A 24,633-nucleotide genomic window follows, 5' to 3' on the forward strand; every position below is an offset into this window, starting at 1 on the left:
AACTATTGTAAGGTGACATTCTTACAATAACTTGTATTATGAGATCAAACAAATTGAGTATATGGTGAATGTCTTGCAACTCAACATTTTGGGGGGCCAATACTCTTGATATCACATGTGATATCAAAACCTTTTGAATACTTGGTGAATATCATTGATATTCTGGGAGGCCAATAGTCTTGATATCAGATATGATATCAAAACCTTTTGAGTACTTGGTGCAATACTCTTGATATTGGATGTGTGTTGATGTTTGATAGCTTCAGTCGGATAAACCTATATTTATATATGAGATATAATTTATATGTGTTCTTTATATTAAGATATAAGGTCATTGTTATATGAGAAAAAAAAAATGATATATATATATATATATATATGAGATTGAATTTATTATTATTATTAACTATTTGACTAATGAAGAGACATGTCTATTCATGGCCTATTCTCAATATATATATATGAGGATATTGCATTTGGAACACACGTACCAATGCAAAGTTTCCATAATTTCTCCCCTTAGAAATTTTTTTATGAGTTTTCATATTTTTTTCCTTTAAAATTCTCTTTTGGGTTTATGGTTTTTTTTTCAAAAATTATTTATTGGGTTTATAATTTTTTCCTCAAAAATTATCTATTGGGTTTTATTGTCTTTTCCTCAAACACAATGCTTTGTATGTTGATCCATGTCTCGTATTTTGTTATCTAGTTTTGATTGATTATTCACATCAAAAATCGTATCTAGTTTTTTTTATTTTTCTCCTAGAAAATCATGGTTTTTTGCAATCTGTTTTGGGGCATCATACTCATCTACAAAGTTTCAAGAGTGCTAATTTTTCTTCAAAATCGTGCCAGTTGTTCTCAACGTTTGTCTCCTGTCAAGTTCGATATTTTTGTGATGATTTCTGGTCAGATGTTCTGTTGATTTTGGGAGGGTTAGTGTCAAACTCATCTAAGTGGCAAAGTCAGTGGCAGGCTCTTGGCTCTTGCCGCAAAGCATTCTGAAGAAAGGGAGATCCTTCTCTATTCTTTTCTAGATGGATTTTGGCTACTCTTGGTCATCGACATTCTGTGGATTAAAGGAGGGTCTCAACAATAGCAGAATGTCTTGCAAAATTTGTAACCAAAAGTCAATAGTTAGACGATAACCATTGAGGGAGGGCAATAGAATATTATAATGTTTCTTTAATGGTCATCTTAGTTAGTCTTTAGCTTATTAGGTAGTTTCTATTTTCATCTTTAATTCATGATTGTTTCTTTTAGAAATAATGTCTTTGTAAATCTATATAAGAAGCTTTCATCTCCTTTGCATAGCATAACAACACCATCAATTCACCATAACTTTAGCAAGAAATTTTAAGACATTTGCACAAAGGAAGGAGCTGTAAATTATAAGAAAAATTACAGCAGATATTCAAAAATAAGATTAGATTTACAAATAATATTAGAAATTTGAAATTTGAAGCATATGCCAAAATTATAGTATAAGAATAAAATAATGTTGGCGAACCCTATTGTGAGCTAATTTATTTAAAGTGAAAATAAGAAAATCCTAGAACAAGGCATAATAAGCACCCTGGGTGAACTACCCTCAGGTATCTGCAGACAAAAGCTGCAGAAAACCAACTTATTAAAATAAGATAGAGAACTTTTTAAAATCAAAAACCCTTTAACTCAAAAAATTGAATAACCTAAAAATTAAATGCATTGCTTAAAAGTTTAAAACATAACACAAAAACAAAACCAAAAAAAACCTATCTTTCATTCTAATTTGTCCAAGCTTATTTTTTTGTTTTCATGAGCAAAAGAAGAGTCTTTTGAGTGGTGAAAGATTGCAAAGACATGATTGAACATTTCACAAGATTCCTAGTTCTTATGCTTAGTAGTCAAGGAAACATACAAGTGCAGATTTTTTAACAGCATGCATCATCCACGCCCTTGAATTGGTGTAGGCAGATTCGCACAAAAAAGTGTAAAAGAAATAGACAACAAGGACTAGGAGATTCGTATGTTTCTGAGAAACCATTATATGTCATGAGCCATATTCAGGATCTTCTCCATGTTTAAGGAAAGTTTGTGAAAACTCCATTTTTTTAAAATTTACCTCTGATTTAGAATAAAAATTAACTATACGACATCATCTACTTTTTAAAATTTTAACATATTCCTTTTGACATAATATTAGGTTGTTGGGACTAAATTTACACCACAAAATCATCACCAGAAAACTCACAGTGGTGTGAAAAGAATTTAGCACCATGGTAATTAGCAACCTTTGGGGTGTGTGGAGATAGTCAAATTAAGAGAGCTCAAAGGGTCAAATCACTAATCCTCAAATTAAGAGACCTCAAAGGGTTAAATCACTAATCCTAAATAATGGACACGGGGCTTGTGTGGATTATATCTTAAGTTTCACCAAGCCCATTATGAGAGTGATTGAGTTTGCTAAAATAGCTCAGCCATGTTTAAGAGAAATATATCATGGCATGAACTCCACAATTGAAAAATATAGCACATAGTAGCAACCAAGGGGAAATATCCAACAGAAGCATTTTCCAAAAGGGTGCAAAGACTGATTGTTGATTCTTGGAACAAGACAACTATACCATTGAAAATAACCATTGTTGATTGTTGGAACAAGATGACCATACCCTTGCATTGTCTCCCACATATTACCACATGAAGATTCTTTACTTGCCAAAAACAGTGGCACCGCATAGTGACATAAAAGTTGATTGGCATTAGGCTCAAATTTCGAAAAAAAATCCCATATCCAAATATGGGGGCTATTGTTGTGGATGAGATTGAAAATTTCATAATGTTGATGAATCACTATCTTAGCAAACATCAAGGGAAGTGCTAGGAAACACTCAAACAGGGTCATACCTCAATTGGCTCAAAGAGCAAGTTTTTATGTACTCGCAAGCTCCTGAAATCAAGGTTCAATCATAGATAAGAATATTTTTACTGTTTGATATTCTATTATTCTTACTATTAGTTTGCGAGTATTTACTATATTTTATAATTACACATATTGTATTGACTTTGTCACCGATTTCAACAAGTAACAAATTCGTCTTTTGACAAAGCAGAACTGGAGTACATAACCCTTTATTTATTTCGCTAAATGCAACTAGTATGCTAAAACAAAAAGTAGAATAGTTGGTCTATGTGCATTCCAACTCGCATATACTGTCAAATAAGCAAGTCAACATGTAATAATCCTGTCCGGTTGATCACCTCAACGACACCAATTGTTTACTTTTTCAATTGTTTGACATTTCGTCAAACACTTGGCACACAATGATGTTTTGCAATGTATTTGCACTTTGTGTTTTTTGATATAAATGATTAAATGCATTCAAATGTAAATGCTGAAACTAAATGCTAAACATAAATACATTGAGATCAAGTGCCAACTGTGCAATCAAATTTGCAAAGGAAGAACTGAAAATTATTTTTATTAAATAAGAACCTGGTTGCACAATGAAGTTTCCCTTGGCTTGACAGCTTACTTCAGATCAAATCAGATTCTCTAACTCTAACATAGGCCTCTAGATTTATATTGCAGGCCCCATCTGTGAAGATCGCAGGCCTTCCAACATAAAATGCAGGTTCTTTTTACAGTTTGCAGGCTCTTATTACTATTTGCAGGGCCTTCACAGGCAATCACAGGCTAAATATAGGTAGACACGGATCCCCTTACTATGATTGCAGGCACCCCAAACAATGATTGCACACTTCCTTGTGATCACAAGTTTGGATCAAAACGCTGCTACAGGCGTTGAAGGCAGCCAACTGTGATGCCAAACGCTGCCCTATCCAGTGGTGGCAGCTCTCCTAAACACCAAGGAAATTCCCAATCCAGAAAATGCAGGTATTTGTAATGAATATCAGTCTCCAAACAGACCACTCCAATAAATTCTCAGATATGCCTTAGTAAGGACAATTTCCTCTAAATGCAAATACTTTAGTAATACCAGAGCCCAACGAATTTGCAAGTCGAATTCCTCTTATGCAGGTGATAATCAACACTTAAACAATAATGGCTCCCAGCAACAGATAATGACAAAAGGAGATTCAAATAAGTAACCCAATCACTATACTTCAGCAGTGATTCAAACAATTCTCAGAAAACTAATTCACAATACCTCAGCTGTGAATTAACAAGCACTACTCAGCTCCAAACCCTTATACTTCAGCAAGGGCAACTAAATTCGAAACCTCAGAAAAAGCCACAAATACAACAAAAGCAAATAAACGTTCAAGCGTGTTTTTTCCAATGAAATGAGCTTATATTTATAATCCGTTGTTGACAAAAGTTTCTCAAAACAACTCAACTTCAGAACTGCAAAAGTTTCCCCAAAGAACTCAGCGCTTGAAACTTTCCTACACAACTCTTTTAGTATCATTTAATACTTGGCTAGGCATATAATCAATTAAATAAATGGCCCCCTTCAATGATGACTCAACCCTCAACTTAAGTGAAATTATAAAGTTAAATTATAACTTTATAATAAGTCATTTAATATTTTTTTAATAATTTGGGCACTAAAAATATAATAACTTCCAAAATACTCATCATTTAAATATGTCGTCTGAAATAGGAGTTACACCTATTATTTCTCCATGTGACCAAATGCACTTTCCAAAAATAGAAAGGGTCCATCTCAATCAACACCTGATTTACCATAAATAGTAACTACACAAAGCCAAGCCCAAATGAAGTCCAATCTGAGACAAACGAAGACCAACTTGTAGCTTACTAAATTGTGAAGAAGACAAGACCTCCCAAGCCAAGCCACTGCCTCAAAAGACCCTCTATTCACAATAATTAGCCTACGAGGCTCACAATAATAGGATAGTCTCAAAAACTCTGATGCTGGTCAAAAATGGGGACATTACACAACAACAAAGATGTAAAAAAGAAAATTAAAATGTAACCCCTGAATATCCTGACTTGGATGCATCTACTGCACAGCTTGAGATAGTTTCTTTGGAGGATGAAGGGGCTTCTACATAGTAGTTGATTACTTGGAGTGGCAGTCTAGTTGCTTGTGACTCAAACTAATGATGGCTTTGATGTTCTCAAGGAAGTGAAAGATGAAGATTATTGATTATAATTTGTTTTGATTTCACATCTGACAATCCGTTATCAATTATCTTTATCACTATTTACCGTGTGTTAAATCCTTCTTTTCCTTTGTTTTTGATTAATTATGGGTCATATATAGTCATACCAAACCTGGAAAAAAATACATTAGCCAACTGCAAACCCCATCCCATACTAGCAACTTAGCTCCAACCATAAAAATCAGTTAAACTAAAATATTTTAAACGTATCTTTGGGATATTTGGATCTATAGTGAATCTAGCCAACTATTAAATCTAGCCTATACACCTTAAGGGTAAAAACAAATAAAATGACAATTCAGTAAAGAATTTTATAACATCATCCTGAAAGCTAACTATAAGTTGACAATGGTTAGTCTGTCTACAAGACAACCAAGAAATGGGAGATGGTACATGTTAACCTCACTTTATCTACTTAAATCATTATACAATTGCTAAATGTAAAAGATGAATTATACCGCATGTGCTGTTCCAAAATGATGAACTTCTGTCAACTGTGGGACAAATATATCAGTTGTAGAAGTTGCTGGAAGCTCGGTAATCAGTTGTGTAGAATTCTCATCCTTTGCACGCAAATGTCTCTTTTGTACTTTTGAATGTGTCTGTAAGGATTACAAATCCACAAACCAATGAAAGGACAAATTTGTTTGGCATTTTGACCATTAAAAATAAGCATATGTTATGAGATCAATTAAAATTTAAGAAAATAACAGATTAAAACAGAACAAATTCCTGTTCCCTACCTGCATGCGTGTGACAACCACCCATATTGGATTTGTAAACAATACATTCAAACACCTGTAAAGTAAAACAGTATAATAAATCTATTGTTTTTTCCACATTTAAACCTGTCACGACAATAAAAATTATGATCAAAAATTTAAAATACACGTTTTGGGCACCATATCCTATTAGCTATACGAACTGAAATACACACCCAGAAAATGCTGCAACAAGAAGAGAAGAAAGCATTCCAACTGATCCATCACCTCTGCCATTTTTTCTTCGGTCAAGAGCAATTTTCTCTGCCTTGCTTCTAAAGATCTGATAAAAATAATAGTAGATGCCCTGCATGATAATACAACTAATACATGTTAAACATCACACATAATTGACTGTCCACGAATTCATCCAATCCAAGCTCAAGAAAATGCCAATCCCTACATTTGACTTTGAATAAAGACTTACTATATCAATCTGTTGTAAAGATCATTTCATTGACTGTTTACACTAAATATATGGGAATAGAAAGAGGAAATTGTATTATAACTTGCTGAATATCGCACATCTATATTTTGAAGCTTCAATGTGACAGTACCAGTAGCCGTCTAGCATGTCATAATAGATAACCTATGGATGCAAAGATAAAAACAACATAGTATTCCCATAAAGAAAAATAAGTGTCACATATGTAATCCAAGAAGTGTGAGGATCGAGCAATGCTCCAGCAGCTCTGAAACTACCATACTCAATGTAGAGTGTCAAACCAAGAATCAAGAAGTTCCAATACAAGTGCAACACAACAAGCCATAATCAAGAATGATTTTCCTCTCATGAACCCATTCCACAAGAAGCAAGAAATGTATATGCTTCATAATAAGGGAACACATGCAACAAGAATCAAATCATTTTTATGAAGGAAATTGGTGTAGATTATGATCCATTGGACAATGTCCAATGTCATGTTTGGTCCATTGGACACTCCTCAAACCAGAACTAAACTGTAAGTGTATAGAAACTAACTCTTTGAATCATCAAACACAGCAAGATGCTCCAACCCCTAGAAGTAATATTCAACTTCCAGATGTAATGTCCCCATTTTTGGCAGGTCTACGAGGTTGATGGAGTTAGCTCATCATAGTGACCCTCATGAGCTAACAGGGTGTTTTGGGGGTCCCAGCTGTAGATTTACTATTTTTAGTAGGTCTATTTTTGGCAGTGCAGTGAGTGACTTCAGCAGTTGGTCGTCACCTGCAGTTAATAAAGTAATAATTGCATGAGCTCTTATTTATTTATTAATCATTGAGTTGCATTATTATAATAATGTTTATATTATTATAATAATGACATTAAAAGATATTTCTAAAAAGCGTGTTGGAAAGTTTTTAGTGTTGAGTTCTTTTGGAAACTTCCACAATTTTTGAAGTGGAGTTATTTAAGAAACTTTGGCCAACGGAAGATTATAAATGAGAGCTCATTGCATTGGAAAAAGCACGCTTGAGTATATATCTTCTTTTTGTGCCTTTGTGATTTTTTCCTGAGTTTTGAATTATATACCCTTGCTGATATATAAGGGTTAAGTCTGAGAAGTTCATGGCTATTGTGCTGAAGTATACAATTGACCAACATTCTCCTACTGTATCTTTTGTATCTAGGGAGAAGAATAATCTTGTTAATTATACTGAAATTATTGTGCATCTAGCTGAGGGTTAGCAATTGTGTTGTTGCATATCTCTTACTGTCCATTTTGTATCTTTGGAGATTGGCATTTGTAGAACTTATCTGAATGTTGGCGAGGGTTTGTGGTTGAGAGGTATTTGAATTCACTGCTGAGGTTTTCTGCACTTTGTTTGGGGCTGCCAGTTCATTCTTCCTGTAGCAGCCTCAACATATTTCTACACTGGTGAACATTTTATAAGGTCTGGGATCAGCTAGCAGGGTCTGCATTTCTAATACTTGGGCATCTAGGAAGCCTATGTTGAAGTTGGGAGAAACTGCGATCTGAAATAGAAGTCATGTGTTTCATTTTGCAGGGCCAGTTAGCTGCAAATGGCCATTATTTAGGCCTGTGATTAATCGTGAAGGTCTGCAATTTCAATACCATAGCTCATACTTTAAAAAAACTGTGATATATCGCTAATATCACAAGATATTACGAGCAAAACTACTAACCGATATAATCGCCAAATAAATTGCTGATGATATTTTGAAAAAATTGTACTGCATTTGGGATGAAAAAATCACATTTTTTATGATTTTTGGGTCAAAAAACTGCAAATTAAGTCAACTTGAAAAACAATAATGTTTACAGTTTTTTTATTTTCCCGTAGGCTGCGACAGCTAATAAAAGGGCTGCGATGGCTGCTGAGGAAAGGTACAATTACTGAGGACTATTAAGGCACACAAATTCAGACTGCTAAGAAAACATAGAAGCACAGATTCAGACGTAGGAACTATTTTGATTATATGCCTCAAAGATGCCATCACATGGATTGTTGATTGTAGGATACACATAATGGTTTTGCTCTTGAATAGGTTACAGAAAACATATTTGGAAATTTAATGTGAATTTGTCTAAGTATTCCAAATTTCATCCCCAATGAATAACTTGGAAAGTCAATGCATGGTAGTCAAATCTCCTCATACAGGCATCACTATTATGCTCCTGTTAACATCACTATATATATTTTTATAGAGCTATGAGTTGTAAATTTATATAAGTTATGAATTGATGATCATGAGTTTATAGATAAGTTTATAATATACAATTTTTAACTTGTTTTAACTGGTTTTGTAAATTTATAATACTGTATAATATAGAGATATAATACTATATATTAATACATAATATTGTATATTAATAATTTATAAATTCATTATAGAGAGATATAAATTAGTATAAATTAGTAACTGTATATCTAATAAATTATAATACTTTATATTTATTCTTAATGCTAATATGCATATGCATTGTTTATTAATGGCATTTATAAGTTTATAGTGTTTATAAATTATAAATTCATTATAGAGAACAAATATATTTATTTATAGTCTTCATAATTATTTATTAATAAATATCTGTAAAAATTATATATTTTCAAATGTTTGATAAAAGTACCGATTTATTGCTGATTTTTTTGCCGAGTTTTTGGTGATTCCGAGATTTTCTAAAATTTTGAGCTAGCCGAGATTTCAGTGAAACCGAGTTTTTCAACTATGCCATAGCTACCATTCGATATTTTGGTGAGAAAAGTCAGTGAATTCATCTAGGAACGTACATATGCTTTGGAGGCTGCAATTGATAGTGTAGCTGGACACCCATCGTGAGATCATTATCAGGTTCACAATCTGAATTAAATAATAATTGCTTATTGTGCAGTAAACAATGTGATGATATTTGAGAAACTTGTTATTGTTACAATTTGGTTTTTGCTCAACTCTTGTGAATCTTATTCCATGGCATAATATTTGCAAGAATAGTTTTGATCACAAGCTGATCATTATTTCAGAACTGCATACTGTGGTTTGGTATTTATTTTGGCAAAATATGATGGGCCAAAAACAACTATAATTCGTGAGTAGTTGTGCATCTTCTGATATGGTGACTAATATTTTTTAGAGTGTTAACAGTTTGTCTGCCAAATGTTTGACGAAATGTCAAACTCTTAATTAGCTAAGTAAATTGGTGTTTGTTAAGGATATAGCCGGCTACGGGATATTACACCAGAAGTCTGAAAAATGCAATCACGGAAATCTTTTTGTTTCTATGTTTATTTCAAGTGCCATAGCCCATAGTGCAATGCAATACGCACACTGTTGGTGCATGAGTTGTCTCCTCTGCATCCTTCGCATTACTTATTGGCTTGGTTCTCCAAACTTTAAGCTCTCACTGTGAATATCATAAATGCCCCCACATCCTCAATAATCAATTAAATGACCTAAACAAGGTGCATATACTCCACTCTGGTACAAACATCAAGATGTGCCACAAGAACCAAAGCACTCCAACTCAAAGCTAATGCATTCCAACACATATGTCAACAAGAAAACAATCAGTTGTGCCAAAGTTCACATGCAGGCATATAGAGGCACTTCACAAAAACATGTCTCTGAACCAACCTTCCATCTCTCCTCTTCAATGAGGACAAGAGAGTGGTCAATGCCATAGTGAATATATATCAAACTTGAGTCCAGATGACACCTTATAAGACTGGCCCAACCTCCATAGGACAAGACATGCCAACAATGGCCTTCCATATCAATAATAAATTGAAAAATCAATGGTGGGAGGCAAGAGGCCTCACTAGTCCCATTGTTGAGGGTTCTAACCTATATGACATCCTCAAACATGGGCATGGAAATATCGAAAAGCCAACATCAATTCTTCCATAACTCACCCTTGCAACAAGCATGGAAACATAAGATACATCTTTGCATCTCTTTTTTTTAATAAAAGGAAATTCCTACTGAAGAGAATTTTCTAAGAGGCTGATTTTTAATCTTGTCAACCTTAAATCAGCTGAAGATGCCTATTTCACTCTAATTCTACTGGCCAAGTTGCAAAAGAAGTTGTAGAGACACCACAGATAATTACTACAATTCTTCTGTTTGGTAGTTGCGGATAACATCATAGAGTTTGTGATTAGCAATATGCAAAGTTCAGAGCAAATATTTCTTCCCTGAAATATTCATCTTCTACTTGAATAACTTTCATGGAAGGCCAACCAGACGCTGCTTCCCAATTAGGTCCATGCAAACCTCCCACGTTTGAGTTCTCTCCTCATTTATTATGACATTTTGTAGAGCTGAGAATTCAGCCCAGTCTTGGATAATCTCTACCATCTAGTACCATGCATTTTCTGGCAACAAGGAGTCGATTGCTAAGTGAGTATATTCATTGCTATCCATGATTAATATTTGAGTGAATCAATGTAGTTGTCCATCCAATGCATCCCCTTCTATTGCTTTTTCACAATATGGATGAGGGAAAGCTAGCTCATTTCCATAAATGGGTTGTGTGTATGAGCTCCACACAGGTAGTGGCTCTAATTGCAGATGAATCTAATAATTTCTCTAAGGATAGCAAAAACATTTGGATCAACCTTCGTTGCAGGTTCAGCTGTGTGTGTGAAAGGGTTTTTAAACAAGCCATAGTTTGGTGTGATGGCAGTTGGTAAAGGTACATGAATTGAAACAACAACAAAAGCCATAAGCAGGTCACAAGGGCAGGGAGAGATGATTTGGGGTGGAAATTAACAGGTTTTAAATACAGCCCCAAATAAGGGGAGTGGGGGGATGTTTAGTGTTACAATACCCACGTTGGAGCAAGATTGCAAGATAAAGGATGCAGAGTGATGCCTGGTGTGAACGGCTACAAAGCTGATTTAGAGAAGTTTTGGGTGGTTTATTATCTTTTTCATTAAGATTAAATTCTAATAAGAGATTTTTAAGGGAAAACACAGCCAAAGGATAAGCCTGAGGCATCGCTTATGAGGCATGGGCAAGTTCTTCATATTGCAAAGGAATGGCTTGGGAAGAACTGGTAACGGGAGTGAATCTTCTTTTCATGTTGATTCTTTGTTATTTTCCAATGTGTTCCCTATCATAAACTAGGCACTTTAAAGGATTATACATTCAGCTAACTTTTAGTTCTACCCTGGAGCTGATTTATAACAATGTTTAAGATTCTAGTGCTTCAAGGTTCATTGCAGTGGCAAAAACAAGATGCATGGAATAGGATAGATGGTGACATGAATAATCTCATACAAATTGTAGAAATGGAGAGTTTAGGATTAGATGGAAATGGCTAAAATTCATTTACGAAACTGGAGAGTGGTAGCTTCAAAACTTTAAAGTTCTATGGGGCAGTTGAATTAAGACATGAAAAAGAATTGATCATGGAGAGGTGCTGTGATGACTTGATTGTGTCTATAGAGCAGCTTTATAGTGATGGCTAATGAATATCTCATCAGACCCCTAATCAACTAGAAATAAATCCATTTAAGATTTGCTTGAGGGCATGCATTTAAACAAATATATCATGTCTTATTTTCCCCTGACCCGTTCAAACATTTAATAAATTTTTGTGCCAACCTCTTTGGCAAATGAAGACAGCATGCCTATTTGTGATAACAAGGTCAGAGGCAATGCCCCTTGCAAGGGGTCTAGGGATAGCACCCCCAGTCGGGTCTAGAGGCAGCACACACCAATTCCATACAACATTGGAAAGCAAAAAACAATGCCTATAAAGCCAAAGAACATTTTCTGAGTGGTCGATCTATGTTATTTATTTTGTATTTTCGAGGAGTTGCTGGCGTGGTGCAAGTTGAGCCATCAAACTCTATTGTTTGGTTAGTTCTATCAAAAAATCACCCAAAAAAAACTAAATGAGTTAAAGTTAGAAAAACTCAGGGGAGAAAAATTTTGGCAAGTACTTACTGAATCTGTGAATTATGGAATGGCCAAGGATGACAATGCTCACTATTGAAGAGGTAAATATCCTTCTATTTTCATATTTTTCACAAGTCAAAACCTAGAAAAATCATTTTAGGACTATGAAGTATATCCAATCCAGAGAAGCTCACTTGCACAATTGCTGAAAATTGCCTGCATTAACAAGCTTTGTGTGAAATGACAAACCAATGGATATAGGTTGATTGTGTGAGTCAATAGTACAGGATTGAACATTTCTTTTCTTTTGGTTCGTTAATAATAGTATTTAAAATTTTTAAGTTCCACTTAATAATAGTATCAAAGTTACAGGTTGTGGACCTCTCCTCTACTCTTGACAGTGCCTCTACCGACCTTAGACAGCTGATTGATGTCGGCAAGGCACAAGTTCAAGAGCTTCAAGATCAGCAGTCCGATTTAGTTAGCAAACAATCCTCTCTTAAATCCGAAACCAAGTAGCAATTAAAATCTTGGGCCTGTATTTGCAGCAACTCCAGTTTGGGTCCACTTTTGGGGGTTGAGGAGCTTGTCCAAGCCAATTTGGCTAGTAAGCGTGTTAGGCGAGCTTGGGAACTCAACCTTTGGGTTTGGGTCCTTCCTCCCTCCTCTATGGATCCTTTCACTACAAGTTCCTCTTTTCTCAGTGATCAACTAAGTATTACAAATATTACACTCCACATGGCCTAGCTTGGACAAGATAGAACTCTCAATCTCAGGTTTCTCACACTTGTTGACCGTTTGTGGGTTCGTAGGGAGAGGAGGAAGCTCTTTCCTCTTCTCACTAAGATCTTTCTTGACAAGGATCTCACTAGATCATAGGTGACAGAGTTGAGACATTCCTGGGGACTAGTAGTTGAGGCTAGGTGCAACGGGAAGTGGGTCGCTATCAAGAACCTCATAGCTGTTATTTGGAATTCCCCTCCTCCTGGGTGGGAATCGAGGTCAGATACCAAGGCCAAATGACGGTCACAAAGGCAGTTGAATGTAATGGAACTTCACTCTAGTTCCTTGCTCGTCCAATGTTGGAATGGCAAGTCTCTTTCAGGATACGCTAGGGTTTGTCGATATTCTTCTTGTTACAGAGACACGTGAGAGCCTTGTTTGTCTTCTTCTGGGTGTCTCCAATTATCAGTGGTTGTCTACATTCAGGGATGAGGTTAGATGATCCAACAGGATCAAGGGATCTCGTGGAGTTACTTATTTGGTCAAGGACAACATTTTCAGCACAGTCTTGGTGGCCCACTCTGACATTTCAGCCAAGTTCATGTGGATCTGCATTAGTCGAGTGACATCACATTTTAGAGACATCTTCATCGTGATGTGTTATTCCCCATTGGATTTCTCATACTATGCAATTCAGAATTCCAACATTGACAATCCTTTCAAGCACCTCCATGGGCACATCACCAAATTTTCTGCCTTGGGCGACATCATAATTCTAAGAGACTTCAATGCACAGACCTGTTGTGACATTTTCACGTCATCACCCCAAAATTTTTTGACCCCCGTTTTTGGGCAAGCCTTGGCAATTTTCACAGATTGTTGGGAATTTGTTTGGTTGCCTTAGCGAATTTGGAGTTGTCCAGAGGTTTTTTTTTAATTTACAATTTTACACCTTGGACGCCTTTGTGCCAGGGGTTTCATTTGATTTGTTTTCACCCAATGCAAAACATAATCTTCCGAAACATGTAATTTTGTCCTTAGGCCAAACATAATTCAACAACTTTTTTCGATGGTTAAAACGATATCTAGCAGGATAAATTTGCAATTTTGGACTTAAATGGATTTTTTGAAGATTTGAAATAATTGTATAAGCTTGAGCATTTTCAAAATGAATTTGTTAGATTTAGTCGTTTTGGAAAATCTTGAATTTTTTTGGTGATAAGGAAATTTTTTATAGTGAAATTGAAATTGGAGTTTGAATTTTGACTACCAGGAAAAGGATTTATTTTGTTAAAAATTTGAAATTGAATTGAAATGCAAAATCGCATTAATTTGGATGAAATTTTGCCTAGAAGATTTTAGAAAGGTTAAAGGAAATTGGTAATTTGGAATTGAAAATCAATTTTAGCTTGCTAGATTTAATTTTAATGATATTTTAATTACCAAATCATTGTTAAATGAAAATGTTGACATCTCCTAGGCTTACCTTGTTTCTATTTTGCAAATTCGTATCAAACTAGCAATTAAATGGGCCAATTTCACTATGGGGCTAAGTCAATTTAATGTTTCATTTAAATCTAGGCCATTAATTGGGGGACAAACTTAAATTTTGTTTCCCTCTAAGAAGGTCGGCCCTATTCAAGGAGGTAAAAGTTTGGTATAAGAAGGGGGCTTCCCCCCTCTTATTTCCTCATTCATTCTTTCCACCTCCTCTTGCAAGATTGAGCGATTTTCTTCTAAAGAGGCGAATTTCCAGCTAAGGTGATTTTTGGAGAAGCAGATCCAATTTTTGCAAGTTGGGTGATTTCTGTCCTAGGTCGAATTTGGGAGGGAAAGCCTGATTTTTGCAAGATTGGCAGTGATTTTGAGGTCTGATTTTTCCTCCTAGGGCAATGGTTTCTTCTTCAGCTATGGCGATTTTATTTGGTGAAGAGGCAAAGTGATTTAAGGTATGAATTTTGGCAATTGTGGGTGAATTTGGAGAACCGAAATTCTGATTTAGAGCAGATTTTTCTGCCCTAGGGCTGCGATTTCCTTCATTTTGACCGATTTTGGCAAGATCAAAATTCGGTGGCATGAGCAGATTTTGCAAGCAATTCATTTGCTAGGGCATTATATTTTGAAGGAGGATTGAAATTTTCGAGATCTGATCTGAACTTGAAGAGACCCGATTATTGGTAAAGGCAGATTTAAGGTAACATTCTCATTCATTTTTAGAGGTGAAGATTGGTTTTAAAGGCGGATTTTATTCCTTGTTCTTGTTTGGTTCATTTCCCTTATCTTCTTCTTGCACTATTCATCCACCGCTTCATCATTTCCATTGATAGGCTGAAGTTGGTAGATATAAGTGTAGATTTCATGATAAGACACTTGGAGACAGAAATAAGCTAGACCACCCTAGGATTGAAGTTTGGAGATTGATACGTGTAGTCCATCCTAAGGTAACAAAGAGGCAAAAATAAGTGGTAGTCTCATCCCTAGGATAGAAGTTTGGAGATTGATAAGTGTAGAGATAGAATTTGGAGAGGCGGAAATAAGCTAGATTTCATTGATAGAAAGAAGTTTGGAGATTGATAAGTGTAGTCCATATCATTTAGAACAAAGGGGCAGAAATAAATGTTTAGGATGGTAGATGTTAGTGCAAGCAAGAACCCAAAGGAAACGAATACCAAAGAAGACAAGGAAGACATGATGCCTAAGACCATCTTCTTCTCGAAAGTGACGCGAATAAATGATACCAATATCGGCACAATGAACATGGTACAGTTGAAGGATAGATTGAAGGAAGGACAATCCCCCATGGCAAAGAAGATCTACAAGAGCGGAATTGTAAACATGGCGGCTTTCCGTCCTCCCTTGCCTTACCCAGAATTGGTAATGGAATGTGCATCCCGATTTGATATTGTGACAAAGTCCATCATTTTTGATAAAGGGAAGAAAGTGTTGGCTAACATCAACGGACAAGTAGTTGAAGAGGTATTCAATATTCCCCAGTATAAAGGCATGACGGTGGTAACGATGGATCAAACAACCATGTTCTTTCACAGTAACCAGGAGGCCTACTTCATTCATCTAAAGCAAAATTGGTTACATGAAGGCAATAAGGGAGTCACCAAGTCGTCAAAGCTCACCAAGTCAGTTTTCACACCAGAGTACAGCAATCTAATTGTGCTTCTCAGCTGAATCATGGGCGTGGCTCAAGGTATGCAATTCGAGAACTAGATGAACCACTTTATTGATGAAATTGAAAATAAAAAGAGAAAATTTGATTGGGCTAGAATCATAAGTGAAAATCTAGAGTTGCAACTTAGGACAATGCAAAATCAAAAGCAATTCTATATGGGATCCTATCTTTTCTATCTAATTGCGAGACTATATGAAAATCCTGGACTTAAGGCCTTAGGAGTGATTGGCAATGGGTTGGGGCAATGTTTGGTGCATGAGTACTATCCACAACTTCATTTGCACAACACCAAAAATTATAAGATGTTTTATGACGCCTTTGCCATGAAGACAGTAAGGATATTACAAGGGACACCTACTAGAAGGCTCTCAACGAAAGTAGAATTAAAAGTTAGGAAGTATGGGAGTTGGTTCACCCAATTTCCGCAATTTACATATATTAGAGTAGCAAGAAGTATAGTTTGTCCCAAGAGACTTCCAAGGTACCCACCCGACAAGATAGTTTTGATGGAGTTGGCTAGGAAACTTGAGCATTATGACAAGATGATGAAACTTAAGGATGAGACAAGGATTACCTTCTCATTTGGAATAGGCAATGATACTTGCCCCAATCCTGTCGCCTTTGCAGCTGCGGAGAAAGAGTTAGAACAGTATCATCTAGGATGGTATAGAGCAAGACAAAGATTCGATCCTAATGGTCTTATCAACGCATCTCGCAAAAACACATTCAAACATATTCCTCCTATATAAGATTTTTAGGCCAATGCATAGGATGACTTTCATGTGAGAAAGCTAGCTTTCTCAAGATTGTCAATGGACATGATGAGGGCAATCAGATGGAGACGCCTTGATATTCCTGATCAGCTGGAAGATGATGAAAATGTGCTAAGAGAAGATTATGATATAGTGGATGGAACAGAGTTGGGTCCAATGGATTGGGATGATCATCAGGATCCTTCCTTAGAGGCAGTTACAATGACAGTTGATCTACACACTGAGTCATGGTACAATGAGAAATTAAGGCAATTACAAAGTCACAAGGTACGCCTTACTTATGAGAAGATGAAACCGGAGAAAGGTCTAGTGGAGTTAGTCGAACAAAAAGGTGAAGGCAATAGCCAGCAACCAAGAGTAGTTAAGGGCAAGAAGAGAAATTTGGAGGTTGAGAAAAGTAAAGAACATCGGGAACCTCCAACAAAGAGATGGAATGCAGCACCGTCTAGGGAGAGCATAATTGAGGCTAAAAGCCAAGGGGATAATAAAAGTGGACAAGGGGTCGCGGTAGAGGTGAGCTCTGATTCAAAATCAAGTGGTCACAGTGACAGTACCAAGTACTCTCCCCTCTCGGAGAACCAACATGGAGATGATGTGACAGTCACTAGTGAAAAAGAGGATAGGCCAATTGATATTGAGGAAATAAGCCAAGCGCCCGAGGCCGTTGGTGATGCTTTGTTAGTCGAACCGAATCCAAATTTGGGGAGATGCACTGAACCACTATGGTTAAGGCAAATACTTATGCCAAGAGGCGAGGTGGTGACTATCCAAATAGTTGAAGATATTCCAGGGTTAGTAAGATAGCGAGAAACAGAAACAAATTGCAAAAACAGTGGCAAAGGTAATCCGGGGCAATGATGAGGGTCACCGAAAAGTTCAGATTGTTATACCAAAGGTTAGCAAGGCAGTGGATGAGACTGTAGCCCAGGAGTATGAAATAGTAGAGCATAACTTGGGAAGAATCACAGATGAGATGGAGTGTGAGGAGATCCAGGAAGGCATGGTTTCAATTAGAGAAAGATTGAGGAAGGCAAATGAGAGGATTGTAAAGTTGGAGGCCGAGAACAAGTATTGGAGAGATTGCCAGCCTATCCAACAGTTGCACCAGGCAGCCCTTCTGCAAGATAGCAGGAGCAACATAGAAGAGATATCGGCTCAGCTACGCGAAGTCAAAGATTGGACCAATGTTATAATTCAAGATGGAAGAAATTTCTTGCCTTTCTTTATCTCAACATTCAATTCACTAGTGGCTATTAGAGACAAATTTAGAACATTTGAAGGGGAGTGGAAGAATTTCCTTCCAATCAAGGACTTAGCCATTCCCAGGCTATAGTCATTTATTGAGCTATTTAGAGAGATATTTGGAGAGAACCAAGTTGGTAGATGAAGGAGGGATGAGTGCGGTGGAGTCTTGGTTTGATGCCTTGACTATCAGATTGAGGATACTTGAAGAGATACAGAATGAGATTGCACAACACAGCCCAAGCGTTGACACTTCCATTTCAACCATTATGAGCAATGTTGGGACTGCACTTGATTTTGAAGATACCAAAGAGGAGAACGTCATTGAGACAGAATTTGGATCAAGATTGGATGAGTTGGGGAAGGTTGCCATCAAGAAGAAGCATTTGGGCACCCTTGCCTCTCTCAATGCTTTTATTGGATATGCGAGAGTATGAGAAGGATCATTAGAAGACACTGCAAGCAGCGAGCAACATGATGAATTCGGTTGAGCTCGAGATGAAGCACATGCCTTGCCCTCCCATGAAGAAAGTCAATGCTAGGCTAGCCAAGTTCATTGCCTTGGCTAAAAAGATGAAAGAAAAGGGTAGAATTATATTAGAGGATCATTTGATGTAAGCCCAAGTGGCAAATTCTCCTTCTTCTTGGGTAGGATAGGTGTCTAATTCTGATTAGCTACCGTTTTGGTGCCTTCTTATCGGTTGCCACTTTTCCTTTTTTTTCATTGGTCCATTGATGAGGTGGCATCTTCTCATTGGCCGATGGGGTGGCAACCCTAATTAGGGTTTCTGGGATCTAATATGGATCGTTAATTTTGCCTCTTAATCTCTACCGTTGGTTGTAATTTTGGCCTCTATATAAGGCCATTTGCTCTCATTCGTAAAGGGTTGAAGAAAATTGTTGCTTAGATAATACCAAAATTGCTTCTTTATCATTGTTGTGTCTTGCATGGTGATTAAGAACACTTGGTGTTATTGCATTGTTTCTTCCAATAGTTAGAGTTAAATTTCATTGAAGTTGTCAAAGTATATTTTATTTCAAGAAAGTTGTTAAGAGTAAGAGTAGATGGATAGTTGTATGGTGATATTAGTCGATTTTTGATAGGGATCTATAAAGTGAGCCACTAGCATCCTAGCGGCTGGTTAGGAAGCCTTGTGTGGTAATCTAGTCTTTTTCCCTTGAATCGTTGCATCTATGGAGGTAGAGCGGCTGGTAAGTTTTCATCAGATTTGATCCCCGTTCATTTGTTAATCTTTCCATTCATAGGAGAAGAGGTAAAGCAGCAAGTAGTTTAGTAGTTGGAGTTCATTTAAGAAGAAAGTTAGAAAAGGAGAAGCATCATTGGCAGCCATACCCTTCATCATCATCACCATCAACATCATTTGGCGCAAGAATACATTGCGAAGCTAGATATCATCACCATCACAACGAGAGTTCGACATCCTTAAATGAACAATATAAGCCCGCCTACGTGATTAACCAACAAATCACATTAATATAACTGAGTTAGTATCCACAGGTGTAAGGAACCTTGGAGTTTTTCTCATGTTCTTCATGAGTATTTACTTTTCAAAAGAGGGTTGAGTGTTTGATATTCCATATCAAGTATTCAATTCCTATATGTTATGTAGTGGTACAAAACTGACATCAACAAAACCAGGGACCACTAGATGCCCCTCCATGATAGGGGGTCCAACTCGGTTTGTAAGACGAAGTTGGATCCAGATACACTAGGCTTGCATTTATTTTTAAAGAATTCCCAAGGTCTCATCACTAGATATGACCGCCATCTGCTACAGTTTTGTGAGACTTATGACCTAGTGATCCTAAACGATCTCTCATGCTTTCTTAGTTATGGTCTTTTCACCTCTTGGCCTCACTACAATAGTGTAAGTGTGATTGACTACGCTCTTTCCTTTGCTTCCTTCATCCCCTCCATCCATCACTTCACCATCTATGTGAGTGTGGTTGACTACGCTCTTTCCTTTGCTTCCCTCATCCCCTCCATCCATCACTTCACCATCTCTCACCTTCCTCTAGCTAATCACGCCCTCCTCAACCTCTCCTTCAGGCTCTCCTCCCTCCTTCCACCCGCCCCTCACCCCCTCCCTGAGTTAGCCCCCTCCACCCACACCTCCTTTTACTTTGCCGAGAGCAATCACCACCTCTTCGTCCATCACCTCAGAAAGCTCCTCCCCTCAGATTCGTTCGATTCTGGAGATGCTCCCTCCATGTTTGATTCACTGGCTACCACATTGCGGACAGTCGCCCTCCTCTGCATCCCCCACCATACTTCCTCCCTTTTCCGCAATCACATGTAGGAATACTTGCCCTGTGAATTAGCAATTTCACAAGTACTACAAATCCTTTCACAACTTGGTTCACTTGGCAATCTCCACCATCTCCCCTACACTTATCCAGTTGAAAACCGACTACCGCAGTCTTCTTCGCCATAAAAGCAAATGTTCATCACGATGCAATGTAGATCCCTCAATGCCTCTCTTCTGCAGTCTCTGAAACTCTTCTAGCGTACCTTTTTTCCTCGCCTCCCCCCCCCCCCCCCCACTCTGGACCACAACTCCCTAATTTCCCACACTTCCTCTCTCTATGAGATCCCCAGCTAACCCACCCTCCACCTCACCCCCCCCACCACATTGTCACCTCCTTACATTCTCCAATATCAACAAGGCAGTAAGATACATGAACGGTAGCAAGACAAAGAATGAGGAAGGGTTCCAAGTGGAGCTCTTCAAGCTTGGTATTAACATCATGGGCACCCTTCTCACTACACTCTTTAACAGAGTGGTTTGTACTGCCTTTCCTAATTCTTGGACACGACATTATTTATCCAATCCATGAGACTGGATCGGTTTTGGACCTCAACAACTACAAGACCATCATGGTTGGGCACACGTTTTCCAAACTCTATGCCACTGTGTTGAACAATATACTATCTAGTGAGCTTAATTGTTGACACTACCAAGCTAAGGGGCACGCGGGTTTTTGTACTAATTTTCAAACTATGGACCATGTCTTGACACTTTAGACTATCATTGAGAAGGCTCACCACTGCTCGGCAAAAGTCAATTACTACTAGTGCCATACTAGTTCAATCATCGATCTTTCCTAAAGGTTGTTGATAGTGTTATGGTTCAAGATAGTGCCATACGAGTTCAATCATTGATCTTTCCTATTGTAGCACACAAACGAGAACATCATTGTACACCAGATTCCCACCTAGAAGCATATCATTCAAAATCAAAGCTTTTCTACCCATTTTCTTTTGCAAATCATACATTACTAGTTACACATGACGTACGAGCAACTTTTGTTGTGCAGATTTGCATATTGATCATGTAGTATGGAGTATTATGTCAATGCCCAAACTATATTAAGGCCTAAATTTGCACTAGTATTGTTCTTCTCATACGATGTATGAAATCCCTTAGCTTCATATCCATCAGCTTTATTGTACGAGGTATAGAGGACAAGTTTGATTTTCATGAACGATGTTTGAGAGCTTCACATCAAGCAGTATAGGGACAAATTTGGTTTTTAAACATGGTGTTGGGAGCTTCACATCAAACAATATAGTGTGGTACACTATGTGAATTGCTTGGCGGCAGTGTGGCACTATATGAAATCTGTATTTTCTAGCTTCTTCAACATATTACTTGTCACCGTAAAAAGTCACAAAACAATGATGTGCAACATGGAGTTTTGTATGGTTCTGAAGGTGTTAATTTTGTCTTGGAGGTCCCAGGATCTCTTGAAAGGCACAACCTCTCAACCTTGCTAGGGGCATTGCCTCCAAACGTCGCAAGGGGCGCTACCCCTCGCCCCCACAAGGAGCATTGTGCATTACTCTTAGACCACCCTATAATAACCCCGGTCTGGTTATGGCTTAACTGAATTAATTTTATCAACATCCATTTCCTTACCCATTCATAAGGTTGTCATTTTAATGAAAACTTGGCAGGCAAGCTAATTGATACTATATAATTTATATAATGCCAAAGTCTTGATCACATTGCAAATAGATCTTGCCCAATTAAAGATGTAGTATGAAAATCCCGCCTTGACAACTATGATGAATGAATGCACTGGAGAAAACTGATTATTAACAGGACTACTGTAATTCTGAAATTCTGTATTAATTAAAACCAATAGTTTATAATTGAATATGACCCGTCACTTCCATCTCAACTGGATTTGTCATACTTTATTGATCAAGCCAAATAACTACAGTTTGCAAATTAAAACATAAAATAGAGGAACCTGACAGCTCCAGATGAGTGCCTGTTTGTACACCCAATGGCCCAACACTGGTTGTATCAGAATTTTCAGCTTGATTGACAATTATAATTGCAGACATGCCAATTTATTAGATAACTGCAGGCTCATAACAGTGAATTTTGGGCCCTAAATCTTGATCGCAGACCTTAGTAAAGGCCTCTAAATCCTCCTAATATGCAGACGCAGCCCTGTAAATAATCTGCAGTCCCTGGAAATAGAAATCTGATCTCTAGAAATGAAACGTGGGTCCTGTAGCAGTGACGTCCAGCAACTAATTTATGCCTCAGCCTTTGGAACGATGACTGGTGCTTGTAACATCCAAACGCTGCCTTCCCGGGTAATAATCAGCAGTCACAAATGCCCAGGTCAAACTCTAATAATGCAAACACTGATTGGTATAACAATTCCAATGGATCCCACCATTTTCAGACAATCTCCAGAATTAAGCTCCTCCTTAGCCATAGCAACAACAGTAGGACGAATTCCTAGTAAATAACAAATCCAGTATACTCCAGCAGTGGAATAAAAATACTTCTCAGCTACAGTGATGAACAATAGAGAAGTTGGGCAAACTTAACTATGCCTCAGCAGCTAAATTGCAAATGCAATTCTCAAAATTTACAACCCTTATAGTTCAGCAAGGGCCACAAAATATCAGACTCAAAAAAAGCCACAAAAGCAACAAAAGAAAATATATCTTCAAGCGTGCTTTTCCCAATGAAATGAGCTCTCATTTATAAGCTCTCGTTGGCAAAAATTTCCAGAAAACTCCACTTTAGAAATCGTGGAAGTTTCCCACAAGAACTCAATACTAGAAACTTTCCAACTTGCTTTTTAGATAATCACTTAAAGTCATTATTATAATAATATAAACATTATTATAATAATGCAACTCAATGAATAATAATTAAATAAGAGCTCGTGCAATTATTAGCCTGATCAACTGCAGGTGAGTCAGGTGACAACCAACTACCAAGCCACCCACTGCACTGCCAAGAATGGCAACTACTAAAAATAGACTTACTAAAATAGTAAATCCCTAACTGAGATCCCCAAAACGCCTTGTCAACTCACGAGGGTTGCTATGGTGAACTAACTTGGCCAACTGCAGGAACCTATTAAAAATGGGGATATTGCAGTCCTCCCTACCTAAGATTGCTTGTCCCCAAGCAATCTCAGAGCAAAATGAACACACAATCCACCTGGATCCCAAAGGTAGAGCTATGTACAAGCAATTCCTATAGCACCAACACCCAAATAACAGACATCAACATCAGAATCATTTGAAAATTGACTCGAGGTGCTGATGAAGGCAAAAACCCATCAAAACTCAACACAACTGAAATACCAACTCTGTCCACACCTAAGTTCCCATCAAACTGATAATCACACCCAACTGCATTGTGGAGATGGTAACAATTACAGGTACCTGAATCACTAACACCAACTCCAACCTCTGCCAAAATGTTCGAGCTATGTAGATATTGCAAGCGGCTGTCAATCCCATCTGCAAAAAATGGTGCTAACCCGTCCCTTAATGGATGGCATTTAACTAGAGCCAACCGACACCGACATGAAACCAAGTCCTCTACCTGTGGTCAAAAGAAAAATGATGAGCACTCCTCACAATGTAATGCTGATAAAAACTCTCAATCTCTGTCAAGGGCTCATCATCATCAAACTGGGAATCAGGAGATGGCTCTAATCTCTGACTTCAAACTATTGGTCGGGCAAGATCCTAGGCAACCCTCTCAGCAAACCCAGCCTTAAAATCCCTTTGGGGAAGCATAGCAGACAGAGTCTCTACAATCTTTCCCACCAACCTCTGCATAGCATGAGAGCCTCGAATGAGAGTACCCTCAAATACTCTATATGAATCCTCCCTCACATCCAAACTCTCGAATAGATACTCCATGAAGGATTCTATGCAGTAGAAATTATATGTGGAAGCATCCACCTGCTCCCCTGCGACCCACAGCTCATCCCTCTGAAAATGTGGCATTGCCAACTATCCAATGCTATCAGTTGTATGAGATGAAGAAATATATTCGCTTCTAGTACAAGGAAGCAAATCAGCATGAGAGTTTGATTCCCTTGATACTCTCATATCATCCGTACCTATTGGACCCATATCCTGGACAGATGTGTTGGCCACATCGTCATGTCCATCAT

The 24,633-nt window shown here is 37.5% G+C and overlaps 1 protein-coding gene across 1 annotated transcript in view; it reads right to left on the bottom strand.

Annotated features, from left to right (window-relative positions):
* LOC149544486 (peroxisomal nicotinamide adenine dinucleotide carrier-like) overlaps nt 1-24,633 on the bottom strand; it is a 57,520-nt gene that overhangs the window by 4,899 nt on the left and 27,988 nt on the right. Inside the window, exons 4-6 of the mRNA XM_089795146.1 lie at nt 6,071-6,201; nt 5,877-5,931; nt 5,592-5,735 (exon numbers count right to left, since the gene is read on the bottom strand). Of these exons, the coding sequence (XP_089651272.1) occupies nt 5,592-5,735; nt 5,877-5,931; nt 6,071-6,201 (330 nt within the window). The remainder of the gene's footprint in view (nt 1-5,591; nt 5,736-5,876; nt 5,932-6,070; nt 6,202-24,633) is intronic.

This window comes from Cupressus sempervirens, chromosome 8 (assembly GCF_028749045.1).
Source record: "Cupressus sempervirens isolate cs-2001-9-10 chromosome 8, ASM2874904v1, whole genome shotgun sequence".
NCBI classification, from domain to species: domain Eukaryota; kingdom Viridiplantae; phylum Streptophyta; class Pinopsida; order Cupressales; family Cupressaceae; genus Cupressus; species Cupressus sempervirens.